Source organism: Mastigoproctus giganteus, chromosome 4 (genome assembly GCF_048544385.1).
Source record: "Mastigoproctus giganteus isolate SK-2022 chromosome 4, ASM4854438v1, whole genome shotgun sequence".
Classification (NCBI taxonomy): domain Eukaryota; kingdom Metazoa; phylum Arthropoda; class Arachnida; order Uropygi; family Thelyphonidae; genus Mastigoproctus; species Mastigoproctus giganteus.
Window position 1 is genome coordinate 97,014,174 of NC_143578.1, and position 26,075 is coordinate 97,040,248.

Sequence of the window (26,075 nt, forward strand, 5' to 3'; positions counted from 1 at the left end):
TTCTAGAGTAAGCATGAGCTTAGCCTTGATGGCCAAAAGTTGGCTTTTGCCAACGGAAGGACCAAAAGTCCCGAACATGGTGCGTAGAAACTATTTTCTTTCCAACTCGAGTTTTGGATTGTATCTTGCTAAAGTTTACACTTGAAGGATACTTAAATAGGGCCATCTACCCTAATGGAAGCAAGGACAACACAACGAAATTAAAGCTCCTTCGCGGGCACGAAGTGCTACAACTGGCACGTACGGGAAGAGGCAGTGATAGGGCCGACACTCAACGCATGATTGAACTGTTAACTCTGGTTAGGTCATGCCTATCTTTTTCAGCTTCGCGCAGTGTGTTGGTGACAGCGGCAGTAGAATTCGTATTTCAGTGACTGGTGTGTGTGTACGCGCGCACTCGACCATTCTATATAGGTTTTACGGTAATATTTTCGGTCCAGTTTTTTGGATAGAAAAACAACTATGTCGTACTGAAGTAACTTATGTGATGTTTTTAATTCCGTAATTTGCTTTACTGATTTAGTAATGACTGCTGTTTGTTGTCATTAAGTACACGCTAAAGGTAACTTTAAGCCTATAGGTTACTGGTAGAAACGTTCTATAGCTCAAGATTACGAAGATTCCAGAAAAGCGATTAGCAATAAATATATGTACATAACTTATGGAATCACCGCTCACTTACAGACAGGAAAGTCGATGATCGTCACGATGGCCTCCACACCATACCCTGTTTGCCGATCTGCCAGAGCTATGCAGATGTGTTTAATATTTTCCATGTTACAGGTTCATTATTTTTCTCGTATTTGTCCACTTATAAATTTCAATCAACTCGCGAAAGTTGTACTCACGGCGTGTCTTGTGAGTCGAGAGGCATGCGCTTGAAGGATTACAGGGATACATTTGTTATTGAGAAGTTGCAAAAGAAAGGGCTCGGTTTCCTACTACTCACAACTGAATGCCTATCTTTTTACAGGTGTGAATATCTTTCCACTCACGACACTCGGCACAGTGTACATAACAGCACCAACTGAACCTGCATCCACATTTTCTAACATCAAGTATACGGTGCGTATCATACCCCCTTCCGCAACACATGATGTCACAGCCATCTGACCCCATAGAACTCCTGTTGCATTGCCGACCAGCGGTGCCCAAGGTTCCTGAAATATATAACACAATTTAAGGGTCCTAAACTTAGCAATATAATTGAAATAATATTTAAAATATGCACTGGTCGAAACAATTAGAGGCTCACAGCAGGTGTAAGTATTGTATGTATTTATTTATTAATTCAGTTCAAAGTAGATACTGATAATATGATGACATACGCGCTTCATGTTGAAGCTAAGTTCCGATCAGTATATGTCAATAACGTTCAAAGCACTAGAGCGAAGGGTAATTACACCATGAATGACTTTAACTATGGTGTGTGGTCTCCAGCAACCGCAAAATATGCTTTGCACGTGCGATGCATCGATAAAATCGAATTATCAGAGTCACTGTGGAATCGGTCGCCACACTTGTTGCGTACGTGATGCTTCCAGCTGATCAAATCTCACTGCAATACGTCTTCTTACTGCGTCCCAGATGTGGTCGGAGAAGCAGGCAAGCTAATCCATACAGACAATATCCCCATCTTCGCCCTCTGGATTGAATGTTGTCGTGCATCAGAATGAACTCTTCGCTTACAGCATAGGAAAGGACCACGAATCACAAGATCTAATTTCTATATCTGCGTGCACTCAGGGTCCAGTTCTTAGTGATGTGAAGGTCTGTACAACCACAGGAACTAAGGCCACCCCACACAAGCATATGCTTCAACCGAAATGACTGTTACTGGGACGTAGTGAGTTTCGGGTTTCTCTTTCACGACAATTAAGACCCCCACGAGAATCAGATTGCTGGCTGTGTGAAGAACACACGGCATTATTCAGTCAGTTGAATTACGTTGTTTGAATGCCTACATTCTTCTAATCCTACGATGTCGGTTACTTACTGGAACGCACAACGTAGATCTTCTCGCAAAAAGTTCATGTCTGTATATAATTTTAAATGGTTTGGGCTGACACCCGTGTCCCTGAAGATGCTGCAAAGCGATCGCGTAGATGGGTAGTGTTCGAGCAAGCGTCGATTGCGACGGGCAAGGAGAGATCCTGCCTCAGCGTTATTGATGGTGTACGATCCTGAACTGGACGTTTATAAGGGATCAAGGTTTCTTGGAACCGATTCAACTGCTGATAACACTTTGTGGCACACCAAATCGCTCCACAACGTGCAGTTGTAACTCTCCGCCACCAATCTCCCGCTGACTCTCCAAGCAATAGATGCGAGCAAATCTGTGTTAAGATGTCACATATTCGGATGCTTCACGGCTATAATCGATGGATGTGTTGTCTTTTGCAGCTTTAGTTCACGAAGGAGATGTCTGCAATGTAGTAGAGTATTTAATGAAACGGTCGCCTGCCTGATTTTGCATGCTATCGTCCCCCCCCCCCCTTTTTATTGAGGAACCTAGTAATTTTCATCTACACGCTAGTCTGTGAACGCGTACAAATCGGTTACAAATGGATATCGAAATGGCAGGATGCTCCAATAGACTAAGTACTGATACTCTAATTGTTTGGATCAGTGTAGTTGAGTGAACTAAAATAAATGCGCTGGTCTTGCATACACTGCTTCCCTGGCATTCTTCAATAAACTAACAAAGAAAAGTAGGTGACATTCTCTTTTAAATAAATTCTCACTAAAACACAAAAAAAACATTTGTTAAATAAAAGACAAATAGTATAAAACCTCGAATAATTATTTAGATACAAAACTCTGGAGAGGTCCAATTTCTCAAATACAGGTTAGCAGATGGCTAAAAATATTTTTATCTGTTCATTTGCCAATACATCCTACAGGAATAACTCATAATTAGATGTAGCAAAAAAATAAATAAATAATAATAATATATATATATATAAAATGAATACATAAAACCACCTTCAAAATAAATAATAAAAATATAAAATATTATATATAATTAATATGTATCAATAACTATAAAAAGTGGGAATATAAAAATTAAAGAATTAATAAGAAATTAAGGGACATCAAAACTCTCCATAATTAATCCTATGTTTAAACCTGTCTTTGGGCTCAAAACATCTTCTGGAAACAATTATTTCTGTAGCATATCTTGGCGGAAGTCGAATCAAGTCTTTACCACATACTGTTGAAGAACAATACTGTACATTGTTTTCAAGTAGGTTAATATTTATTACATTACTGGTTAATGGCCTGTTACAAGATTCAAGCATACTTCACGCAGGAATGCTGAAGACGCCATAAACTCATACGATTGATTCCTTTATGCAGAAAAAGAATCTGGTAAAAAAATAATTAAGGAGGGGAATGATGGAATACTGGTTAGAGAGTTAAGTATAACAGCGAATCAGCTGCGACAAGCACGTGGTTAGAAATCGAGTTGCACGTTTTAATATACAGTATGTTTATTAAGTGACTTTTCTCAGTCTTTTCTTTTTTGTATGAGTGTTTTTATGTCGCTCCTTTCTTTAGAGCAGTGGTTTTCGACCTTTTTTTTAATAACGGCACCCCTCCGTAACTTATTTTATTTTGTGGCACCCCTACTCAATTTTTTGCTTGTTAGATCTGATTTTTTCTCTGTGTGTATATATATAATATTTAAAAAATTGTTATATGATAGTTATTACAATTCACATATATATAAATTGTTATTTATAAACATAAATTTATAGTTATATATATATAACAATTTTATTCTTTATATAGAGGCACTAAATAAACATCACCATAAAATTAAAAAGATACCTTACACTTTTTTATAATGAAATAAATATAAATTAAAAAATAATAATAAATAAGTTTAAGTAATTTAAACCCAACTTACATGGCACCCCTGGAATGTTTTTGCGGCACCTCGGTTGAAAACCACTGCTTTAGAATATGATAGATGGCATAAATTTATCCGTTTTAAAAAGAGAAAAACTGCCATGAGGCTATATTTATCTCTTATTATAGCGCGAGTGATTTGTGTAACGTAGGTGGTGGTTCGTAAGCAAACTGCCGTTCCCTTGCATGGCTCGGACAAGGGAATGGCGTAGTTCTGGTGCACTGCGGAGGTTCTTTTGAACTAAGGAGCCAGTGATGTGTAATGTTTGTGGCCTAATCTTAATCTGACTAGGATTACTTTGGTCTTGGGGCTTCTTTTCCCTGGTTTAGAGTATAGCAGTATAGAGTATATTGGTTTAATGTATAGCAGTTTATTTCCGTCGGTTTGCTAGACTCGTTATCAATATTTCATGCAATGTTTCCCTATTGACTTAGTTTTTCATATGGGCCGCCGTATCCTAGTGGTCAGGCGCGCGGGTGCGTAAGTACACGTGCCTTGAGTGACCGAGGTTCAAGCCCGTGACTAGTGAATACGGTGCTGTTTCTTGTATTTAATCTATCATGCAAACTCCTCTGACCGTTTGTTCGTCCCGGAGTATAAACAGAAAATTTATTATTTATTATTATAATAATTGTTTCCAGTAGGTGTTGTAACTGACCTGTCTGCTTATTCATTGACGAGAATTCCGACAGGATTGGACATCTTTTATATATACAGGGTCATCGAAAAAGGTGTCCGTGATTTCCCTTTTAATTATCTTAGGAAATATTTGATCGATTGCTGTGATCGTAGCAGCAAACAGTGTGGTAACTCACTAAGTTTTATTTGATACCTCAATAATGACCTTGGTTGCGCCGTGGGTGTGCGCAGAATGACTCCTACGCGCACCCAGTCAGTGTCAGTAAGATGGCCACCATCGACATGTGGACATGTAAGGGGCAGCTCCTAGAACGTTAGTTCAACTTCCCCTCGCTCTGTGAAGAACAGTATCACTACAAATGGGCCAGATGTATGTGACGGAGGTTTGTGTGTATTATGTGTGTGCTCTGTTGTTGTGTCTGGCCGCTTGGCTACCCAGCAGCATCAATCACCTGGACAGATGATTTTGGGTACTCGTCCACACCACGGGAAGGTGGGCCAGTCCCAATGGAACACGTACTGTCTCAATACGAGACTTTGACCCACCTGATGTTGCCAAAAGGTAGGCCAGATTCCTCTAGGGTCCTACTCCAGAGGAGGGAAAAAAATGAATTTATTTTCCCGTGTTGCAAAAAAAAAAAAAAAAAAAAAGAAAAAAAAGTGCTATCACTGTAGAACGCGTAACATCGCGAAATTTAGATAACAACAACAACCAAAAAAAAAAAAAAAAAAAAAAAATATATATATATATATATATATATATATATATATATAATATATATAATAATAAATATATATAAAAATTTTAAATAAATAAAATTATAATGCATTAGGGCTTATGCCTCAAGCTGCGAGAACGTTATTAGACTATGTACAAATTAGTGCAAAAGCATCATGTTAGTATACCATTAGTAAATTAATTCAATTTATACACCACCATCAGGCATCTCTCATATTGTAGAGTTATACTTCATAACTGTTTTGCCATCATTACATCACTTGGGTAGTGTAGTCTAGTCTGACCATTTTTGTGTCTTATTTAGATTAGTATTTGATGTTAAATTTAGATTAAGTAATACCGTTTACAGAGTAAAAGTTTGCCTAATCAACTGCTTTTTCCTCAATGGGGAAAGCTTTTTCCTTTCTCCTGTTGATGTAAAAACATCCTCACAGTACTTTTGAAAATAGAGTAAGCCATTTTATTTGAAGAGGAGGAGGATAATAATAACGGGCGCAATAGCCCGGTAGTTACGACACTGGACTATTGTGCCCATTACCCTTGGCCTGTTAGACCCGCCTTTCCAGGAGCGAACCCGATGTCCATCACGCTGTAAGACCGGCGTAATAGCAATTAATAATATATAAAAAAAAAATTGCGAAAGTAGCTTCAGCGGACATACTTCCCCCAAGTTCGAAGTGACGGCTGAAACATCTGGTGCCATTCCGAAAAACTACACCACCACTGGAAGCAAGTCGAAGCTAAACGGGTCCATTTCCATAGTTGGATGATGATGTCGAAGAGGTTTGGTTTGGTTTTTAATGGCGCATTGGCAGCTAAGGCCATAATGCGCCAAGTCAAATTTAGAATGCTACTAAACATTTTGGTAGCCAAGGCTACCGATGTCGAAGAGAAGTGATGAGCTTACTGCATTGAGTGTGGCACAATAAAGTCACTCGCGTTCAAGCTTTAGGCCTAGGAGTAGTTCGAAAAATAGAAGACTATTTCTCGATGAAGACAATAGAGCAAGTGGCGCTGACCCTCCGTATGGCTACCGCAAGGGAAATGCAATGCCATCCAGCAAAACCAACTGGAAGTGCTTCCTGCGCAACTGAGCTAGTGCCCACCCAGGAAGGAAGAAAAAGCCAACGCACGAAGTGGAGCAGCGAAATGAATACGATCAACGTGCAAACATACTACGAAATAATCAAGCTAGAGCCCGATATGACAATGTACAGGTCGAGTCTACATACAAAGTGGTTGGAACGATTCCCGGATGTTCATATCACCGACCAGAGATGGATCATCGTCACGAAGAAGCTGATAGCTCCTGCAATCTTGGAAAAAATCAAGCAGGATCTGAGCGACCAACTACAAAGAATGAAGAATATGGACAACATGGAACCAGATGAGGAAGAGCAAGAAGAAATACAACGCAGAGCAGCTGAAGTGGAAGAAAGCACGAACCGAAATCGAGGGAATGGACCGTACAAAGACCATTCCATTCCATTTATTCACACACAATTTTATGTACATTCTCAGGATATATATACATTAATTTATATACAAGATTATATACAGTTTTATACACATCATATACATATCCATTCTATATAATAGTAATTCAAGGTACTGTGTGGGTTCTTGTATCGCGGTGGCTCCTAGGCGTTAGACCACCTCCACCTTTGTACTCTGTTATGGTGCAGAAACTCTGCATAACGGGCCTGAAAAAAGTGTAAGTGTGTTGTATTGTTTGTGTCAGGCCACTTTGCCACCAGGGTGCAGCCAACAAACACATGGGAAGCTGCTGCCTGGTGCCCATTCCTAGCACCGGCGTAATTACCGCCGAAAATCTCGCACCCGCCAAAGGTAGTGCAATACTGGCGGGTGCCCGCACAAAGACCAAACAGAATCCTGTGGAAAGTCACAGACCACCTCAATGGAAATAATACCACATTACCTAGACAACAACGGTGCAACGCTGTTGGCTATCCTCACAGCCATATACTGTGCTGCCGTAACAGCCACTAGAACAAATGGAAGAGAAACGAGAGACCAGAAGAACAAGGAACCGCCCGCTTGGGAAAGAAGGCTTCAGCAAATGATGGAATAATTAGGAGTCAAGATAGGCCAATGAACTAGTATCAACGGAGGAATAGGGGTAAGAAGTTGTTTGGAAAAGTGAAGGGCATCCTCGAGAAAGACAACGTCCATAGCAAACACGAGATCAAAAATCAGAGAATAGGAGAGAATACTTATATACAATAAAGCAGAACCTCCTCGCACTTAGCAAGAGACTACGCTGATACAAAGAGCTCCCAGAGGAAAATAAACAACAGAGCCTTCAATGAAAACCAAAGAACGACAGCTACGAACCACCCGAGCAGAAGACAATCGAGTTCTGGGGCAACATATGGTGCAGTGAAGTAAGACATAGCAGCCGAGCCCCTTGGATTCAATTAGAACAGAAGAAAGCCAAGGACGTATAAGAGATGACACAACGGGATATTCGGTAGGAAGAAATACGACAGTCGATTAGTCCCACAACTGGCAAACCCCAGGAACAGATAACATCCAGAACTACTGGTACAAGAAGCTACCAGAGCAGATCACCTAAATCGTCTTACTCAATGAATTACATATCTGAAGACTAAGGACCAAGATGAGAATTCCAGCAACATATAGGCCGATCACCTGTCTCCCAACGATGTAAAACATCCTGACCAGCTGCATGACATCATAGCTGAACAGCAGAAAGTATGCAAGAGCATGAGCAAAGGATGCAAGGAGCAATTAACCATTACAGGCATATTCTCAAAGAAGAAAGAAAAAACCTCTGCATCCTCTCTCACCTGATGTATGTGGATGACATCAAGCTCTACGCGGTAACCAGCACCGTACTTATGAATAGGCATATGAGGCGCATGGCCTCTGTAAGCTCAAAATTTTAAAGCGATTTCTTTTTTCAACACCTTGATCTAAACTAGGGCCACTTTTACCTAACATGTAAACAGAGACAGGTGAAATTTATTGAAAGTGTGGATGACTTATTTCTGCGAAAGAACAGATTAATTTCCAGATTAAAGGGAAATCACTCTCTCCTAATTCTCTAATAGGGTGTAACAGTATAACACTGGTTGACCACGGCGTATTATCCACGTAGGGAATATGCTTTTGGCTATGAACAAAAGAAAACAGTTGACCAACGCGACTTCTCGGTACAGTATGTGGGAGTCGATCGTAAATATGTTGCGGACACCACTAACTTGTGGAATGCCCATTTAGTTCTTAATTCGCGCATTCTACAGCAGCAGCTCTATTGCCTAAAGGCACGAACAATGCGCGACACAGAATTTAGTTCGGTTCTTTATGTTTCGCAGTATTGCAACGTTTGTGTTTAAACTGATAAGTAAAAATAATTTTTTTTTTTTTTTTTCTGATTATATTTGTATATTCAAGTTTTTTTTTTTTTTTTTTTTTTTTTAACTCTGATATCTTTAAAGAGGCCCCGAGAAGTTTAAGTACGGTCCTGGCGTTAACCGAGACCAGCAGCTACTCCGAATCACTGAAGAACTCAGCAATAACATCAGGATGTAATCTGGACTAGACAAAGCCCACGGATTGCATCAGGGGAAATTAGTCGGCCAATTCGAAGCTTTGACAGAGGGAGAGATCTACAAATACCTGGAGATGACGCAGGCTTAACAGTTGAAGAGCACAAGGAGACCAAAGCCTGCCTGACCAAAAAACACTTTCAGAGACTCAGGAGCCTGCTCAAAGTGAAGCTGAATGGAAGGAACACAGTAAAACCCATAAACATCTATGCAGTCCCAGTGATAACATATTCTTCCTTGGGGATCATAAACTGTACTAACATCGAAATGGAGGTTAACATGAGAAGAGGAGAAAAACAAAGATAATGATGACCAATAATCGCCAACACCACTCGAAGTCGGTATTGGACAGACTGATCATAGCACGGAAAGGAGAAGGGGGGATTGATAGACGCCATCGAGCAACAGAAGAAAGCGATAGCGAATCTGAAGGATTACTTCCAGAAAAACAGTGCCACTGAACTAGGCCATAAAGAAAGTTCATGACAAGGTTATCAACACCAGGAACTATGGAAAATACATCGCCAACGAACTCGGAGTAACAGATGACATATCAATGATGCCACCTGGTCTCAGAAACTATCCAACATATCCCCCAGACAGGGTACACTCGTATACATGACCAGGTAGCCAGGATAATACATCAGAAACTAATGAGGATATAGCAGTTGATCAGTGAAAGTGTACTATACTACAAGTACGAACCCCAGGCCGTACTGAAGTCCGCAACCCACAAGTTGTACTGGAACCATGCCATAATAATGGACAAGACCATCCTACACAATAGACCGGGCATAACCCTTGTCAACAAGAAGGAAAAGGCTACCTATCTTATCGACGTGGCGGTGCCCAACACTGGGAATATCCAGAAAACCCACGAGGAAAAGATCAGGAAATACACAGACGTAAGACAGGAGATCAAAGAGATGTGGCATATACACAAAGAACACCTATGTGTATATGCCACAGAGAACACCTCAAGGAACTCCAGAAATTCGCAATCCTGCTACCTTTATGAGAGTCCCTCGACCAACAGTAACAGAAGACATAAACACCCTATGCACTTGGTACCAGTACCCGTCACGAGGTTAAACCCCCCCATCAGGACAAATTAATATAATAACGCAATGGTATTATTATTATTAGCGCGTAGATGCAGTACAACTAACAAACACGAGTGTACTGAAGAGCGAACATCACGTATAACAGTTTTTTTTTTCTCTTTCTCCAAATAAAATTGATTTACATTCGTTTCAAAACAATCAATTCTGATTTTTAAGACTAAACCAAAGATGGAGGAAATACTGTCCCCTATGAGAAAGGTGAATAGGCAAAATTTCAGTTTAAAAATTGTAAGATCTAAACGGTAATACGTATTAGGTTTAACAACAAATTCAAAATTCAACACAGATATGATAAAAAGAAAAAAATTTCATTTAACTTCATAATTTCTCCATGTTCAGATAAATGAAAAAATATTGCGTTCAAATAATAACACTAATTAATTTAAAACTGTGTTCAAAATAAATAATGCTCATTAAGCAGTTTAAAAATAATTTGTTACTAAATACCGTTAATTAAAAAAAAAATCTGCGTTCAAATCAAAAAAATGAAATAAAAAGCCATACATTGTGTTCAAAATAACAGAGTTCTAGTTGCATTCTAATACTAGTTTTGCAGTGTTGTAGTTAAATATTTCGGTGGCCCAGTGGTTAAGACACTCAACCTCTTTCAGAGGTTGAAAGAGGTTCTGGATTTGAACTGAGACACTCTTTCAACCTCTTTCAGAGGTTGAAAGAGTGTCTCAGTTCATGCAACCTTTCAACACCTTTTCAACCTCTGAAAGAGTGTCTCAGTTCAAATCCAGAATCCAAATCTCTGGGGGGGGGGGTTATTTGTTGTTTGGTTTTTAGGAGCATTAGCAACTAAGGCCATATTGCTCCGGGAATATGCGGTGGTCATTCCCTGACCTTTCCGCATCCTCCGTATTTGGTGGTGACGGGCTCGAACCCCGGTCTAATCAAGAAGAGTGCGCTACGCACTGTTGCTCCTTCCCACCTAACTATGGAGGCGCCTGGGGGGGGGGGGGTCGTTGACCATAGTTCAACAATTTGAACTGAGGTGAAAAGAGGTTGACCTCAGTTCAAATCCAACCAGATTATTTTTATGAAAAAAAAAAAAAAACCTGTGGTGCCATCCAGCAGCAAAATTTAAAATAAAAATAAATAACAAAGTTCAGCCAGCACAAAGCATCATGGGCGTAACACATCTGGAGTCTTGCCACATGCAAAGCATCATGGTTGCTAGACATCACAGTCCGGAGAGATCATGCAAAGAATCATGGAAGATAGACCGCCCCAAAGCAAAATCTGTTCAAAGTGCCTCGATGGCTACGGCCCTAGAGGCAGCATGGTGAGGAGGGGGCTGTGGGGTATGTTTGGGTTCTAGCGGCACCTGGGGTTTCTCCCATCTCCGCGGCGGGGAGGGGAAGGGCGGGAGAAGGTATACGACCCCCACTGTCAAAATCGGTTCAAAGTGCATCGATGGATGTGCCCTCTGGTGGTGATGAATGCTATTAAAATCAGTTCAAATCACCCTGTTCCCTACTAGCACTGATGGCAGAATGTAACTATCGGAAATTACCTTTGAGAAACGGATGTTTTACTCCGCGTTTGCAGTTGGAGATTACATTTGGGCGTAGCTACTTCTCGTGGTGGAGAAGGAATTGCAATACCCTTTACTAATTTCCATAGGTTTGGTGGGATGCAACTTCAAATTCAAGGTCCACGTTTATACCTAAAGGTCGATTGACATGTGGACACACTTGGTAGATATTCCTCTACTATTATAAAAAATATATACAATATTTGGTGGTTTGACATAGATTTTATTTTGCATCTGTACTGTACTATTGTCCTGTAAACTTCGCTGGATGACAGCTCTTGGAATATCAAGATGCTTCCTTTCACTGGGTGTTGATGTGACACGCTCTTAAGTATATACTTTGTTAAACAGACGAGTGCATTTCAACCGGAAGAGGCCGACAGTCTTTTCATTCATTGCTTGTTTTTCAATGCCCTTTATTCTATTTAAATACAGTGAAACTTCTCCTAACGGACATCTATCTACAACGGACATTTTCAAATTCCACAACTCACCTCTATTGGTTTTAACGTGTTTGCAGCTTCTGTCTATCGGACATTCTCTGTAACGGTCGCAGACAGGCATCTCCACTGTTTCGTTTAGATTAGCACTTGATTTGATCTCCCCATAACGGATAGCGGGCGAGCTCACGGCCCTTTTTCTAGGAACGTTTCTTCCACGTATTGTGTCTCAATCGTGTGTTTATTTTCTATTTCCGATTCTCTGAATTTTATCAAGGTTTACGTCGCTGTTCCAAACCCTTTTTCAAGAATTTTAAGGCACGTGTAAAACTTCTGATGAATTCGGTGTGTGCAGGGGTGGGGAATATGGTCGGCCTTTCGTCTTTTCAGTTTCAGTTTTGTTCAGTGTCGTGTGAAGTGCACAATGTCTTCTCGTAAACTAAAGATAAAGTCGAACTCATTAATGCGTATGATCGGCAAAAAAATAGTGTTCGCAATCTCGCTGCAAAATTCAAAATCGGGAAGATGCAGTAAGCGACATCCTAAAGAAAAAAAATGAACTGCTCAAACAATTTTGGCAACACGGAAATGATCAGGTTCAAAATCATTCCCGAAAACTGTTGGACTTCAAATTGACAATGCTACGCACGTGATAAAAAAAAATTCCCATTAATGGGCCTATTATTTGGGAAAAGGCTTTGGAGGTTGCGAAATCTATGGGAGTAAATGAGTTCAAAGCTTCTGTGGGATGGCTAGACAAGTTCAAAACTCGGCATTAAATTTCTTGGAAAACCGTAAGTGGTGAAGGTGGATCTGTTGATACTGGGATTGTAACAGAGTGGACCATCAAATTGGAAGATTTATGTCGTGATTTTGAAGCTAAGGATATTTACAACTGTGACGATATCACAGGGTTGTGTTTTAAAGCTCTTCCTGAAAAAACAATGAGTCTAAAAAACGAAAAGTGCCAGGGCGGAAAAATTTCTAAGGAACGCTTGACTGTACTATTGTGTACAAATATGCTGGGAGACTTTGAACAACTTCTTGTTATAGGAAAACCACAAAATCCTCGTTGTTTCAAGGGCATAAAGTTGAATCTTTTGAATGTTGACTGGAAGTCTAATAAAAAAGCGTGGATGACACGAGATATCATGAGCGAATGGATAAGTCACTTTAACCAAAACATGATCCGTCAAAACAGAAAAATTATTCTTTTCATGGATAATGCTGCATCTCACCCGCACACTGAATTGTCCAACATTCAAATCGTTTTTCTGCCACCAAACACATCTCCAGAGTGTCAGCCCTTGGATCACGGGATAATAAAAAAATTTAAACTTCACTACAGAAAACGTATTTTAAGACATCTCATTGCAAACATGAACGATGTGACATGTGCGAGTGACCTTGCAAAGAAAATCAGCATCCTAGATGCGATTTCCTCTTCAGTAAACGCAATTAGAAAACAAACTGTCGTGAACTGTTTTGTAAAGTCTGACTTCTCAAACGCAAAAATTGAAGTTGTGAACAGCAATGTGGAGCACCAAGAAGAACAAGAACTTCAACATCTATTGATAATGTACGATACTTCAGCTACAAAGTGACCCTGGCTACAAAGGTATAGACTCGAACCTCACTACAGAAGATGGTGCTCTAGATATCAACGACATTATCATCGATATTTTTCAAGAAGTTCCTCATGAGGATGAAGAAATGGAAGGAGGTCATTCTGTCGAAGAACATATTAACGACGAACCACCGATGAAAATAGAAGAAGCGCTCATACAAATCAATCGTTTAAAAATGTTTTTCGCCGCTGAAGAAGATACTGAAGGACTTTCGATGGTTTCTTCACTCCAAACAAATGTTGAAAACAAAATTATCAGCCGGAAGACGGTGCAGAAGAAAATAAGTGATTACTGTAAGTATTTTTCTTAAGATAAAGTCATAATATGCATAGCACAATTGTATGTATATTATTTACAAAAATATTGTGCAAAATCTGTATATAATTTAATTTAATTTTACATTAAACGTTTAACGATTTTTCTTTCTTTCTGTTTTTTTTTTTTTTTTTTTCTCCCTCAGACTTCTTGTTAGCGGACACTTCTCTCTAACGGACACATTTTAGTTCCCCGTGGCTGTCTGTTAAAGGGAAGTTTCACTGTATTAGCCATTTTCTATATTATGTTTGTAAATACTCTTTACCTCTTCATTTATAATTTAAATGCGTTGATTCCTGAAAATGTAAACCCTGGCCTGTCGCGTAGGTTGCAACAAACTGTATTTTGTACATATTATTATTGCAATAAAGATTCTCTTCTTGTTCTTCTATTACTTGCTAAACCGTACTACGAAGTGCCATAGTGAACGCTCCATATCATCAGTGCTTTGTACAAATAAAGCAGACTATAGCAATCAGCCCCCCCCCCCCGGACCCATTTTGCTATATTTAAGTTTTTCATACGGTTAAATCTTAATTTTTGATATGTTCCAAGAATTTCCATGAATCACATTGTCTTTCACCGTCGAAATTATGGAGCTCTTTGTGGTCACTTCAGAATCATTCCTTTTCACTCTAGACGACAACTGCATGGGTCTCTTTTTGTTTACAATATCATAAATTCTGTTATCGATTCTACATCTCTTCTTGAACAAATACCTTTCGCTATACCCAGTTTGAATTCTCGTTATAAAATTAATTTCTCACTGCTTGTTCCTCGTGCTCATCACTTACTTAGTAGACCTCTGTTTCGTTTCCTTCAGGTAATGAATTATTACAATATTAATTTTACTCTTAATCAATCTATCTATAAGAATTTGCCCTTTACTCTGTTTTCTTAATGTAAATTTTGTATACATTTTAATTCTAGTTCTATATTGATTACTACTGTTTCGTATTTTATGGAATTCCTAGCTTTATCACCTTTATTTAGGGTCTGTGTGCCCTGCGTGTGAGAAACGTGTATATAAATAAATTTTAATTTTGCCAAGAATAATGCTAAGGAAACGCTGCTTGACTATACAAGTATTTCAATTCTGGATCAGGATGAAGGTTACGTTTTCTATAAAAAATAATACAATTAGATTGTGTGGAAAGTCTAAATCCGTTGGTGTTTGCCCAAGTATTTACTTTTTTGATGGCGCCTTGTAATTGTCTTTCAACTTGTCTCGTAATTTGAGAGTGACTATAAATGCTGAAATCGTCTGCATAAAAAGTTGAATCTACTATTTAATTTATTTTGGCTAATGGGGGAAACCGTGGGGTCCACAACAACTACACTTAGGTAATTTAATTTATTTTGATTGCGAACATGATGGCACTAGGTAACGAGGTAATTCCTTCTTTTTGGTAGAAGCCTTTTGATAATGAAGTTTTCACTCGGACCTGGAAAAAAAAAAAAAAAAAAGAAAAAAAGTCATATTTCTGTGCTTCAGGTTGAAATTGGAAGTTTATAACATTATTCTCCTCAAACAACGTTGTGATAGGAAGCGTTTCCGTGCCAATATAAATACGGCCACTCTCCAAAGAATTTCCACGGCGTACGTACAGCAGAATTGTTCAGATGTCAATGTAGGTGGTAGATGACTTTCATCAACCGGTGAAATACCACCACTTTGCTTATTGGAGGCTGGAAGTGGTAAAACCCATGTTTAGTCTCTAGAGCAAAGTTACCGGCATTCCCCTCCCCCCATACTTCTTCTTCAACCCATGCACTGTACCTAAGTACTATAGGTTTTGATACCTTTCGTGTTTGGTGTTTTCATAAAAAAAAAAAAAAATATATATATATATATATATATATATATATATATAGAAAGCTTGATTTGCTGTTAGGAGTTACAACCAGTAGCCAACTCTAATACAGGCCCGTAACACCACACTATTACCACCGAAATTCATTGTTGGTGAAACAGTCTGGGTGAAACCGTTCTTTGGGCTAACGCGTAACAACTCAGGTATCTACATCCGGTGCACCCAAACATCTCGTTCTGCCACTGCTGTAATGTCTATTGCTTCTCTACCCAAGGCAAGCTCTGGCGTCATTGCTGGAAGACAGCTTACGAGCAGCTGCGTAATGGTAGTAATCCATTCGAAGTATTTTTGACGACATATTCGTATTTTTTTAGAAATACGTATTTTTAGGCCGTTCTACATTGTATAGGGTGCAAAACCCGGAACAACGCACAGGGAAATGGTAATCTATTGGACGAATATGTTGAGGTGCCCCCATTAAATATTGGCATAGTGTATATTTTTACCTGTGACATTTTATACATGGGTCGCCGCCATCAGCACTACATGGAATTTCACCTTAAGCGTCTAATGATGTAAAAAACATTATTTCAGCAGAGTTTAACCATCGTAAGACCTCAACTGTATGAACTCTAAACAGTCGACCAGAAAGTCCATGAACTTTCTGGTCGACTGTTTAGAGTTCATACAGTTCACGTAGCCTTGGCTACATAAACTGTATGAACTCTAATAAGGTGAAAAGGGCATTTCATTTTACAGAACGTTTTCCGCCATGGCCAAATCACTTTCGAAGTTGTAGCGTTTAGTAACTTAAGGACAAGTAGTGTCATCAAACACATTTATAATGAAATAGTTAAGCGATGGTACAGTCCTTAATTTATGTTAACCTATTGAACACAAATGACTCTGCTCACAAAGTGTAGATCCTAATAAATAGTTACATAATAATAGATTATTGAATTCCTTTCATTGCACTTACCCCATTCACCATCCTTTAGACAGTAATCAGGTGATGACTCCAAATAAACGAGATCACTCTTTGATGGCGCTTTATGGTCTTTAGGTACAGTCATTAAACGAGTGCCACCCTTATTGGTTGTAACTTGAATAGCACCGTCGTATTTTTGCTTCAAGTAATAAGCTATTCGTCGGAATTCCAGCATAGCTTGCCAACAAGTGCGAATAGCACAAGATCCACTGACGCCGTGACATTTGCATTCCAAGCGAGTATTTTTCTGAACAGCCTACAAAATAAATAAAATATATAAATTATTTATCTTGGATGCATGGCTGCCTTTGGGCTTCCTCTTTTTTTTTTTTTTTTTTTTTTTTTTTTTTTACAGCTGAATGTTATAACTACTCTAAAGAGATGCTTCTTGTGTTAAATGTGTGCATTTTTAAAAGGCAATAAAGTAATAATATTATTTCTAGTACTAATCAATAATGTCTAGTAACAATAATAGATACAAGTATCAAAACTTAAGTGTATATTCAGGAAGTACATATGAACAACTTTTTTCCGGGGCGTACTTGGGGAAAGGGGGGGGAACCACGAGGTACAGCCAATATTTCATTAGGATCTTTGAAAACATTAAAACGCCAACCTTGCGGATGATCATTAGACTAGTTAGCCCACTTAACTACGAAAAACAGTATCTGATTTTGGGGACCCTGGACACGAGCCGGGTGGATTCTTACGGAAAGACTACTGTGAAATAAATGGAAGTTAGCCAACCTGCATATCAGTGACAGGGATGCACAGCAGCGCTTGAATTGTAAATTATTAATAACCGAATATTTAGCAATAAATCGAAAAGATTCAATTTTTTGAAAAAAAGATTCAATTCTTTTTATTTCCAAGATTTATATGAATATTATCATCAGGTCTAAATGGAGAATAGCAAATGCCTATAGCCTCTTGATTTTTTAAGGAGTCTATAGTTGTCCAAATGCCTATAGTTAATGAAAGAAGGTAATAATTACTACGAAATAATATTACAAATTTTGTCATCTAAAATGATACATTACTTAATCAGGTGTTTTTTTTTTAAACAAAAAAAGGGAATATCTGTTCCCTATTCTCAATTTGAAACCAAACTGAGAATAGAAAACAGTCAAGGGAATCTAGTGACAGAAATGTAGAGTGTAGTACCCTATATACAGAACAGTTTTCCATTTTTTTGTTCATGCTATCCCCAAGACAAGTACAAACAGTACAAACTAAATAACATAAATTGGTTACGGAATAAAGTGAAAAAAATTCTGTAGCAAGTACATAATGTGTCCTGCCGCTAGCATATTTAACGTGTTTTACAATTAAGAGTCATCGGCAGGCGTTAAAAACGTTTTAATTTTAGATATTAATAAAATTCATGGATAATAATATAACAAATGTTTTCATTTTATTAATAATAATTACATATCGGTTACTGAAAGTATTGGTCTGTGATGACTAAAGTAGGATATATAATTTTTACATTGAAGAGATTTTAATTTTTTAGTTCACGACTAAATATACCATCTATATTTGTTCCATTGCGTGTAGTATTTATCGAAAGATCTGATGACATGTCCAAGTTGAAGTATGTTTTCATAAATGTGCAAAACTCTTTTTCAGCCTTAGAGTTTGAATGTAATTTTTTCCTTTACAATTAATCTGAAAGCACCAGGTGACTTGAAACCAGATGCGTTTTCGAATTAACGCATTTCCCAGTTTCCGAAAGTTTTTTTGTATCTTATAAAACCTTAATATTTCTGTTTCTAAATTCCTTAGCTTTCCAACGATATGCTATACTTCCACATTAACCCGTTTATTACGTGAGAAAATTTCCATGATCACATGTTCATATTTTCCACTATCCTGGGAAAAAAAACCTACTGCAATTTTCAGAGGTTTGAAAGTTTTCCCTCTAGTATGGAGCTAGGATGAAGCTCCGTGCACAATTTCATTAAATTTGGTCCAGTAGAAGATAAATTATTGTTGACATCGTACAAGTATGATTCTAAACAATACAAGTTACAATAATTTGCTTCTGGCGGAAGCTGAAGATGATGTCACTTCCGTAACGCTTTTCTCATGACGGTTTTTCGTTACAAAACTTTTGGAATAACGCCAGTAAAAACTCTAACGTCAAAATGTTTTGAAGAAAATAAAAAACCGCGTGTACCTTGTACGGACGAAAGATGTTTTATGTGAAAAAAATCCTTGGCTTGGAAGAGGTTAGCGAAATCCAAGCCAATAGCCTAATAACCCGTTTGATTTTAGCGATTTGTTGAATAGTAGTACGTCACAGTCATACTTGTATGATTGCAACAATACAAGTCCGCCATTTGATTGTAGCCATTCAAATGGATAATTAGGTTATTAGCGTCATTACGGACGTGATGTAGTTTGTGTCATTTCTGCATCGAATTTTTGTGACAAAGTGGTTTTACTATAGCCCGAAATTTAGTAGGTGCCGCCAAAGATGTTTTCACATCAAAAAGCTATAGTTCAAAGAGTCGACTGTCCCCTAGTTGGCGGAGCAGGCTTAAGCATATTTGTTGTGATTCTATTCAGTAAGACTGCTGTGCTCATTGAATTCCAATTGAGGGCAGCAACGGGAGAAACAAGCCGAATTGGTAATTTGCTTGTATCACATCACATCACGAATCCTGTGCATGCCTGGGGTTCATAATTTTTTTCCTAATCAATGCGTCAAAGCATCTTCTCTATTCAGAGAAGCTAGCATATGCTTCGAAATTAACCTTTCAGTTAGTGTAAGTCTGTTATTGTGGGCCACTAATCCAGGTGTCGCTCTTAGGCAATGGCTGGGAGACAGCAGCAGGCGTTCCAAATGCTGTGGAATAATATGTGGCCGCTGAGTAGCTCGGCTGTAAAAACTAGCCTCCCCCTCCATGATTAAGGACTTCTTTCTTCTGATCCTAAGCGATTATGCACTCGGAATCAGAAGAATGCTCAAGTTAAAGCTAATAAATTCACGAAGACCAGTCATATAACTTGGTGAGATAAGGAAGGACGGATAGCTACAACTATGTAGAGTTCAAAGTTAAAATACACTATACAATCAAAAGTTAATTTCTCCCAAGTCCAAGAGATAGTCTGGGACTAGGAAAAAATGAACCATACGCAACACCGACGTGTCATATTCTGACAGGTAGGTTCTGGCTATTGGATAATTCATTCTAGAAACCAGCAAGTAGATATTTAGGAGTAGTAAACACTCGGGGTTACCGCTGCCTGAATTCCAGTAGGTATTATCACTTTAAGCAGGGGAGAGAAAAGCTGATCAATATCTAATCAGCATACAGGTGTTGATCTGGGAACCAGTCAGGTAAGTTATCTAATTAGCACAGGTCAATATACTCCTTTTTAGTAAAGATTAATTTTTCTTCATATTAATTATTTATTTGAGAATGAGAATACCCCTAAATATCTACTTGCTGGTTTCTAAATTTTGACTTTAAATCTTGGATGTCATAGATTATTCGAAAGTTGAAATAAAAGTTTGACATCAAATTAATTATTCATTTGAGGTGTACAGAAAACTGTATCATTTTTAAAACTTATTCAAATTAATATTTCTCTGAGTATAAATAACATTGTTCGAGACATGTTAATGAATTTGCGCATTCTTGTTTTTAAAAACTTCTTTTAAATTTCATCGTTATTTAAATCTCGTGTGTTTGATATTCAAATTCATTGATATATTTCACATACATTAATGAAGTCAATTTTGTGTACTACTTATTCAATTGTCTGCTTTGCAACCTTTTTCAAATGCTTAATTATTATTCAAATAAATTATTTTACGTTGAGAGTGAAAACAAACTAAAAAAATGTAAAAATGAAACTTATTAAAACTCATTCAAACGTGTGTTCTAACACACATTTGAATAACGTGTCTGTCTTTAACTTCAATTCATTTTTAATCAAAAACAATATTACATTCCTACTACAATCCTGGCTTGATCATTAAAAAATAAGATTATTCAATATAATCTGTAATCCCGAATTCACTACCATTTACTGGAGGGGAGGGGAGGGGAGGGAGAGAGAGAGAGAGAGAGAGAGAGAGAGAGAGAGAGAGAGAGAGAGAGAGAGAGAGAGCTTTACACATCAAATATCATCACCAGAACAGAAAAAGTTATAACAAGTTAGTTAATCATGCAGTATGTTACATTTAAGGTGCGTTAGTAAATAATAAGTGATTTATTTATTTAATAAACTGATAAGAAAACGAGAAAAAAGACAAGCGCGAATCGAGAACATTTCATTTTTGTGCATCCTTCAACATTATCCATTCATTCCTCTAACCAGCACATTTGTATCAACATAATATCCAGTACAGTACTTCAGCTACAATATGTGATATATGGATAACCTATGTGATAACAAATAAATAAATAATTACCGTATTTTCTGTTGGTCTGATTTTAATGTAATTTGGGATGTCTCGACAAATCTTTTTAAAAAGCCCAAATGGAAAATTTTCTTGGAAATCCATTCACTAGAAGCCAAGTTACTATATGCAGCGGAGAGACATGAAAAACAATAGGTACATTACCCATATGCTAACGCGCCTAGAAATTGAGCATCAAAGCATGCAGTTTAATCTTTTGTGTTACGGAGTTTTTCTACAACCGTTACACTTGGCGTAAGGTATTTATTGGGCGTAATTGAAATGTAAAGCACAATAATTAAACCTACATTGAGTTTCTATTGGTGGCAGATCAACACCTTGGATCACCCAGTGACTGAGTTATACAAACTCCTGATCTTCCTTCACAAATATAGTTTGATATTTTTCGAAAGCATCGAGAAATGAGTCAGCGATCTGCATGACGTTTCACTCACTGAATAAGACAGCCCAAGAATAGAACTTTCGAGGTACAAGTTCCTTGCACGTGCTCGTAAATCTATTCCCCTCTTCAGACGAAACTAATATTAGTACAAGAATATTATGTGGGGAGCTACATAGCATCGGATTTTACAGAAGAGCGGTCAAACACAAACCACTACACAATGCTCAACGTCAGCTTGCCTGGCACAGCCCATCTAGTTAGTCCTCTGAATACTGGAAATGGTCAAAGGACAAATTGTTATGGAGTGATAAATCACGGTGGCTGTTTGGTTTAGAGGTTGCCTGAAGAAGCATGTTCCATTCAGTGGAGCATGCTATCCCAACTGTGCAATTAGGTAGAAGTGCTGTTACTGCCGGGGATGTTGCTTATGGTTTGAATAAATCTTATCTTGGCTTGGTCGTTATTTCTGGAACAATGAATGCCATGTGATACTTTCTGTATAATTCTACTTTTCTACGCTGTAGCAGCAGCAGTGTGAGGAGTGCCTTTTTCTATTTCAGCGTGGAAAAAAAACCTTATCACAGTGTGGGGCCTGTAGTGATTTCGAAGACTGGGGCGTGCAAAACTTTCATTAACCTGCACGAGGAACTATCCCTCCTTAACAGTGTTGAGATGATCTGTAACTTCAGCTTCCAGACGGATCACAATCAGTAACTTTGATCGCTGTGTTGAAGGAAGAATGGACCAAAACACCACCTTCCTGTTATCACAAATTAGGTCGGCGTCTACAACGAGGATAATGCATAATTAAGGCCAAATATGGATCAACAGGTTATTAAATATTGCATCAATAAAAGATTATTTGAAAAATGCAGGAGCCTAGATACTTCTTTTGCATATGGAATAATCAGTTCACAGCTGTAACGATAACATTAACTTAATGTATTTTCGGAAGATTTCTGTCCTCCCCTAGGGAGGCGAGCGACCATCGTAAACAACATTTGATATAGAACAATACTACATTAGGTTGAGACTTGGAGCTGAAGATTTTCTGAATACGGGAAGAGAGTACTCGTAGTCATAAATTTTCCATGGACTACAGTATGGAGATAGGAGGCCTTGTAACCAAAGCAGTGATTGACGATCAATGTTGATGGATGACTTTCAAAAATCTTAAGCAGTAAACATCCAACAGAGATGAGTTGCAGATCTGTTGCAATGTTACTTCTTTGATATTCGAAGTTTGATTTCGTTTGGCCATAATGGATCTTGTCCATATGTGTTCCAGTGCTATAAGTAGAGCGAATTACACTGAAAGGACAGAATTCATGGGATACCTGGTTCCAAGGAATGTGACGATGTCGCCCCTCTCGCTAGTAGACGAACCCACAGCTTGGCAGGTATATAGGTTAGGTACACTGCATTCACGTAGATGGTAATTCTATGTCAGTATGGATAAACGCCGTGAGTTTAACAGACTTTGAAAGAGGGATGATAATGGGTGCCCGACGCATGGGTCACTATCGCGGAGTGGTACAGAAATTGCACTATCCTCGTTGGACAGTATCAAGAGTATATCGGGAATACGCCATTTTCGGAATAACATCTCATCGTGGACAGCGCTGTGGGCGGAGAAAGGTGGTGGATGGACGTGGCCGTCGACGTCTGTCTCGCATTGTTTCAGCCAACCGAGAGAGAGACAGTGATGGGAGGGTGCGTATCTGGCGGAAACCGCACGAAGCTATGTACCCGTCATGCCAACAAGGAACTTATCAGGCTGGTCGACGGTCAGTAATGGTCTGGGGCGTGTTCAACCGACACACGTTGGGACCTCTGGTACGTCTAGACGCATCTCTGAACGGTCTAGATTACGTGTCCATCCTTGCAGACCATCTATATCCCTTCATGGTCGTGCACCCACGGGGCAATCGACTCTTTCAGCAGGACAATGCGCCTCCCCACAGAGCCGTGATTACTAGAACATGGTTCGAAGAGCATTCCGCAGATTTTACCACTATGGAATGTCTTTCCCGTTCACCGGACTTGAACCCTGTGGGGTATCTTTGGGATGTTGTGGAAAGGTCCGAGTTTTTTGATCCTCCACCCAGGAATGCGATGGAATTATGGACAGCGGTGCAGCAAGCATGGATGGAAATACCTGTGGAACGCTTTCGTGAACTAGTGGGCTCAGTGCCTCGATGTGACTGCCCTTATCCGGGCGAAAGGTGGGCCTACTAGGTAGGTATCCCATGATTTCCGTCCGCTGAGTTTATTTACATTATAAATTTTCTTGACTTGAATTTAATCAAGCTTCAAAGAAGCCGTTTGTATTAACCCTTGTGTTTAAACTTGCATTTTGAAACTGAATCTACAAATTCAGTTTGAAATGCAAGGTAAAAACAGCTGTTCGTAATAATTTATATAATTATTTTTTATAATTATTTATTAACTATATAATATCGGTGTAAATACACCATAGTTAACCCATATATTTGAGCTACGGTTGTAGCGTAGAAGGCATCGTTTTAAATGTATCTCATAATGTGGTTGCCTTCACAACAAGATAGCTACTATTGAATTACTTCAAATAAATAACGCTTCTCTAGTAGAGAAGACTACTGTTATTTATTTTCAGCGTACCACCACCCAGACGATCGTTTCGAAGCTTTTTGGCTCCGTCATCAGTGGGCGGGTAGGTAATACAATATGCCATCTCAGTTGCGAAGTTATATCCACATTATGAGAGATGCCAGAAGGGTGTGGTGGTAATGTATTTGGAAAATTAAATGCACTAGGCATAATCCTTATGGGTTTTGATAATTAACTATATAATATCGGTGTAAATACACCATAGTTAACCCATATATTTGAGCTACGGTTGTAGCGTAGAAGGTATTGAAGTAATTCAATAGTAGCTATCTTGTTGTGAAGGCAACCACATTATGAGATACATTTAAAACGATGCCTTCTACGCTACAACCGTAGCTCAAATATATGGGTTAACTATGGTGTATTTACACCGATATTATATAGTTAATTATCAAAACCCATAAGGATTATGCCTAGTGCATTTAATTTTCCAAATAATTATTTATATATAAATTTATACTATATATAATAATTTACATAATAAATTTAGGCCATTAAATTACTTCTGCTAGTGTTACGGCTACGGATGCTTAGTCTTATTTCTTTACTAATCCTTGGATTGCCGACCTGCCTAGCCGGGTGGGTAAAGTGCCTGCCTGGCAACCCAAAGGTCGCGGGTTCGAATCCCGCCTCGGGCTTGGATCAAAGTACTGCAAAAACCTTGGGCGGTGCATTATGGCCACAGAAGCCGATGCGCCAACAACTACCAAAACAAAAAAAAAAAAAAAAAATCCTTGGATTGAATATTGTAATAAAGTAATGTTTTGCAGTCATCTTAAATTAGAGCTTCTCACGGCCCTGAGAAAATGTGTGTTACAAAAGGCATAAGCATTGTGCGTTCGAATCGACACTACAAAAATACAATACTGTACCTCTTGTTAGCGTTAGCTGAGTGTTGTGGTGTGACTATTTTAAAACAGTAAGCTAGTCTTGTCATTAGGAGTATAAAACATTTTATTTAAAGGCAGATGCTTTCATAGTTTTTCATTTACCATTTGTTTTGACTGCCTTGTTTTCTTGAGTATTCTGCCCATAAATTTAATATCTATTTGAAAGTGCTTAAAAGAAATATCATAGAAGGGATGACCACAGATATTTCGTTTAATTATACTCGTAACTACAAGTGATTGTTAGTTTATCGAGCAATTCATGCCGTAAATCTCAATACATTATTCAATATTTCTAAACTTACATTTTTATTATTACACTACACACTTCTTGAATATAAGTGAGCTCACCTGACGTCCAGCACGATTGTTATGGAGATTCATTAGTGCCTGGGCATCCCGTTGTCGATGCTCTCGTGCATCAATAAATTTCCTAGCAAACGTACTTCCATGTCTGATAAAATCGGAACATCCACCCCAAGAGTATTCTCCAAAAGAATCCCAGGTGGTGCCCTCTTTGGAGGGATCACAGGCACAGTTGTTCAGGTCACCTCTGCTACAAGAGCGCGTAATGGAGTGAACCACGCCAGCTGAACTTATAGCATAAACAAAAGCAGTTTCTCTACTCGATCCTTGGGAACAGAAAAAAAAAAAAAAAATATATATATATATATATATATATTTTATAATTCTACATCCTTAATTCAAAATTATTTTCAGGATTTTATATAAAGAGACACAATGACAACATTATGGCTAGTAACAGATAATATATATTACTTTAAATCAGTAACAGAAGGTTAAAGCCTGCACAAAGCAAAAAGTGAGGGCTGTCATTTTCATTACTTCCAGTATACGTGGTAGCCATGCTGGCTCTATATATATATATATATATATATATATATATATATATATATATATACGCATACACATTTATATATAAGCTTTATATATATTTATTTAAATAAGCAGAAATTTATTTTTCA

At 38.3% G+C, this 26,075-nt stretch overlaps 1 protein-coding gene across 1 annotated transcript in view; it reads right to left on the reverse strand.

Moving 5' to 3' along the window:
* Positions 1-883: 883 nt before the first annotated feature.
* Positions 884-26,075, reverse strand: part of LOC150086928 (protein Wnt-2b-A-like) — a 123,600-nt gene continuing 98,408 nt past the window's right edge. The window contains exons 3-5 of the mRNA XM_090372327.1: positions 25,441-25,721; positions 16,728-16,992; positions 884-1,160 (exon numbers count right to left, since the gene is read on the reverse strand). Of these exons, the coding sequence (XP_090228453.1) occupies positions 946-1,160; positions 16,728-16,992; positions 25,441-25,721 (761 nt within the window). The 3' untranslated portion in view covers positions 884-945. The remainder of the gene's footprint in view (positions 1,161-16,727; positions 16,993-25,440; positions 25,722-26,075) is intronic.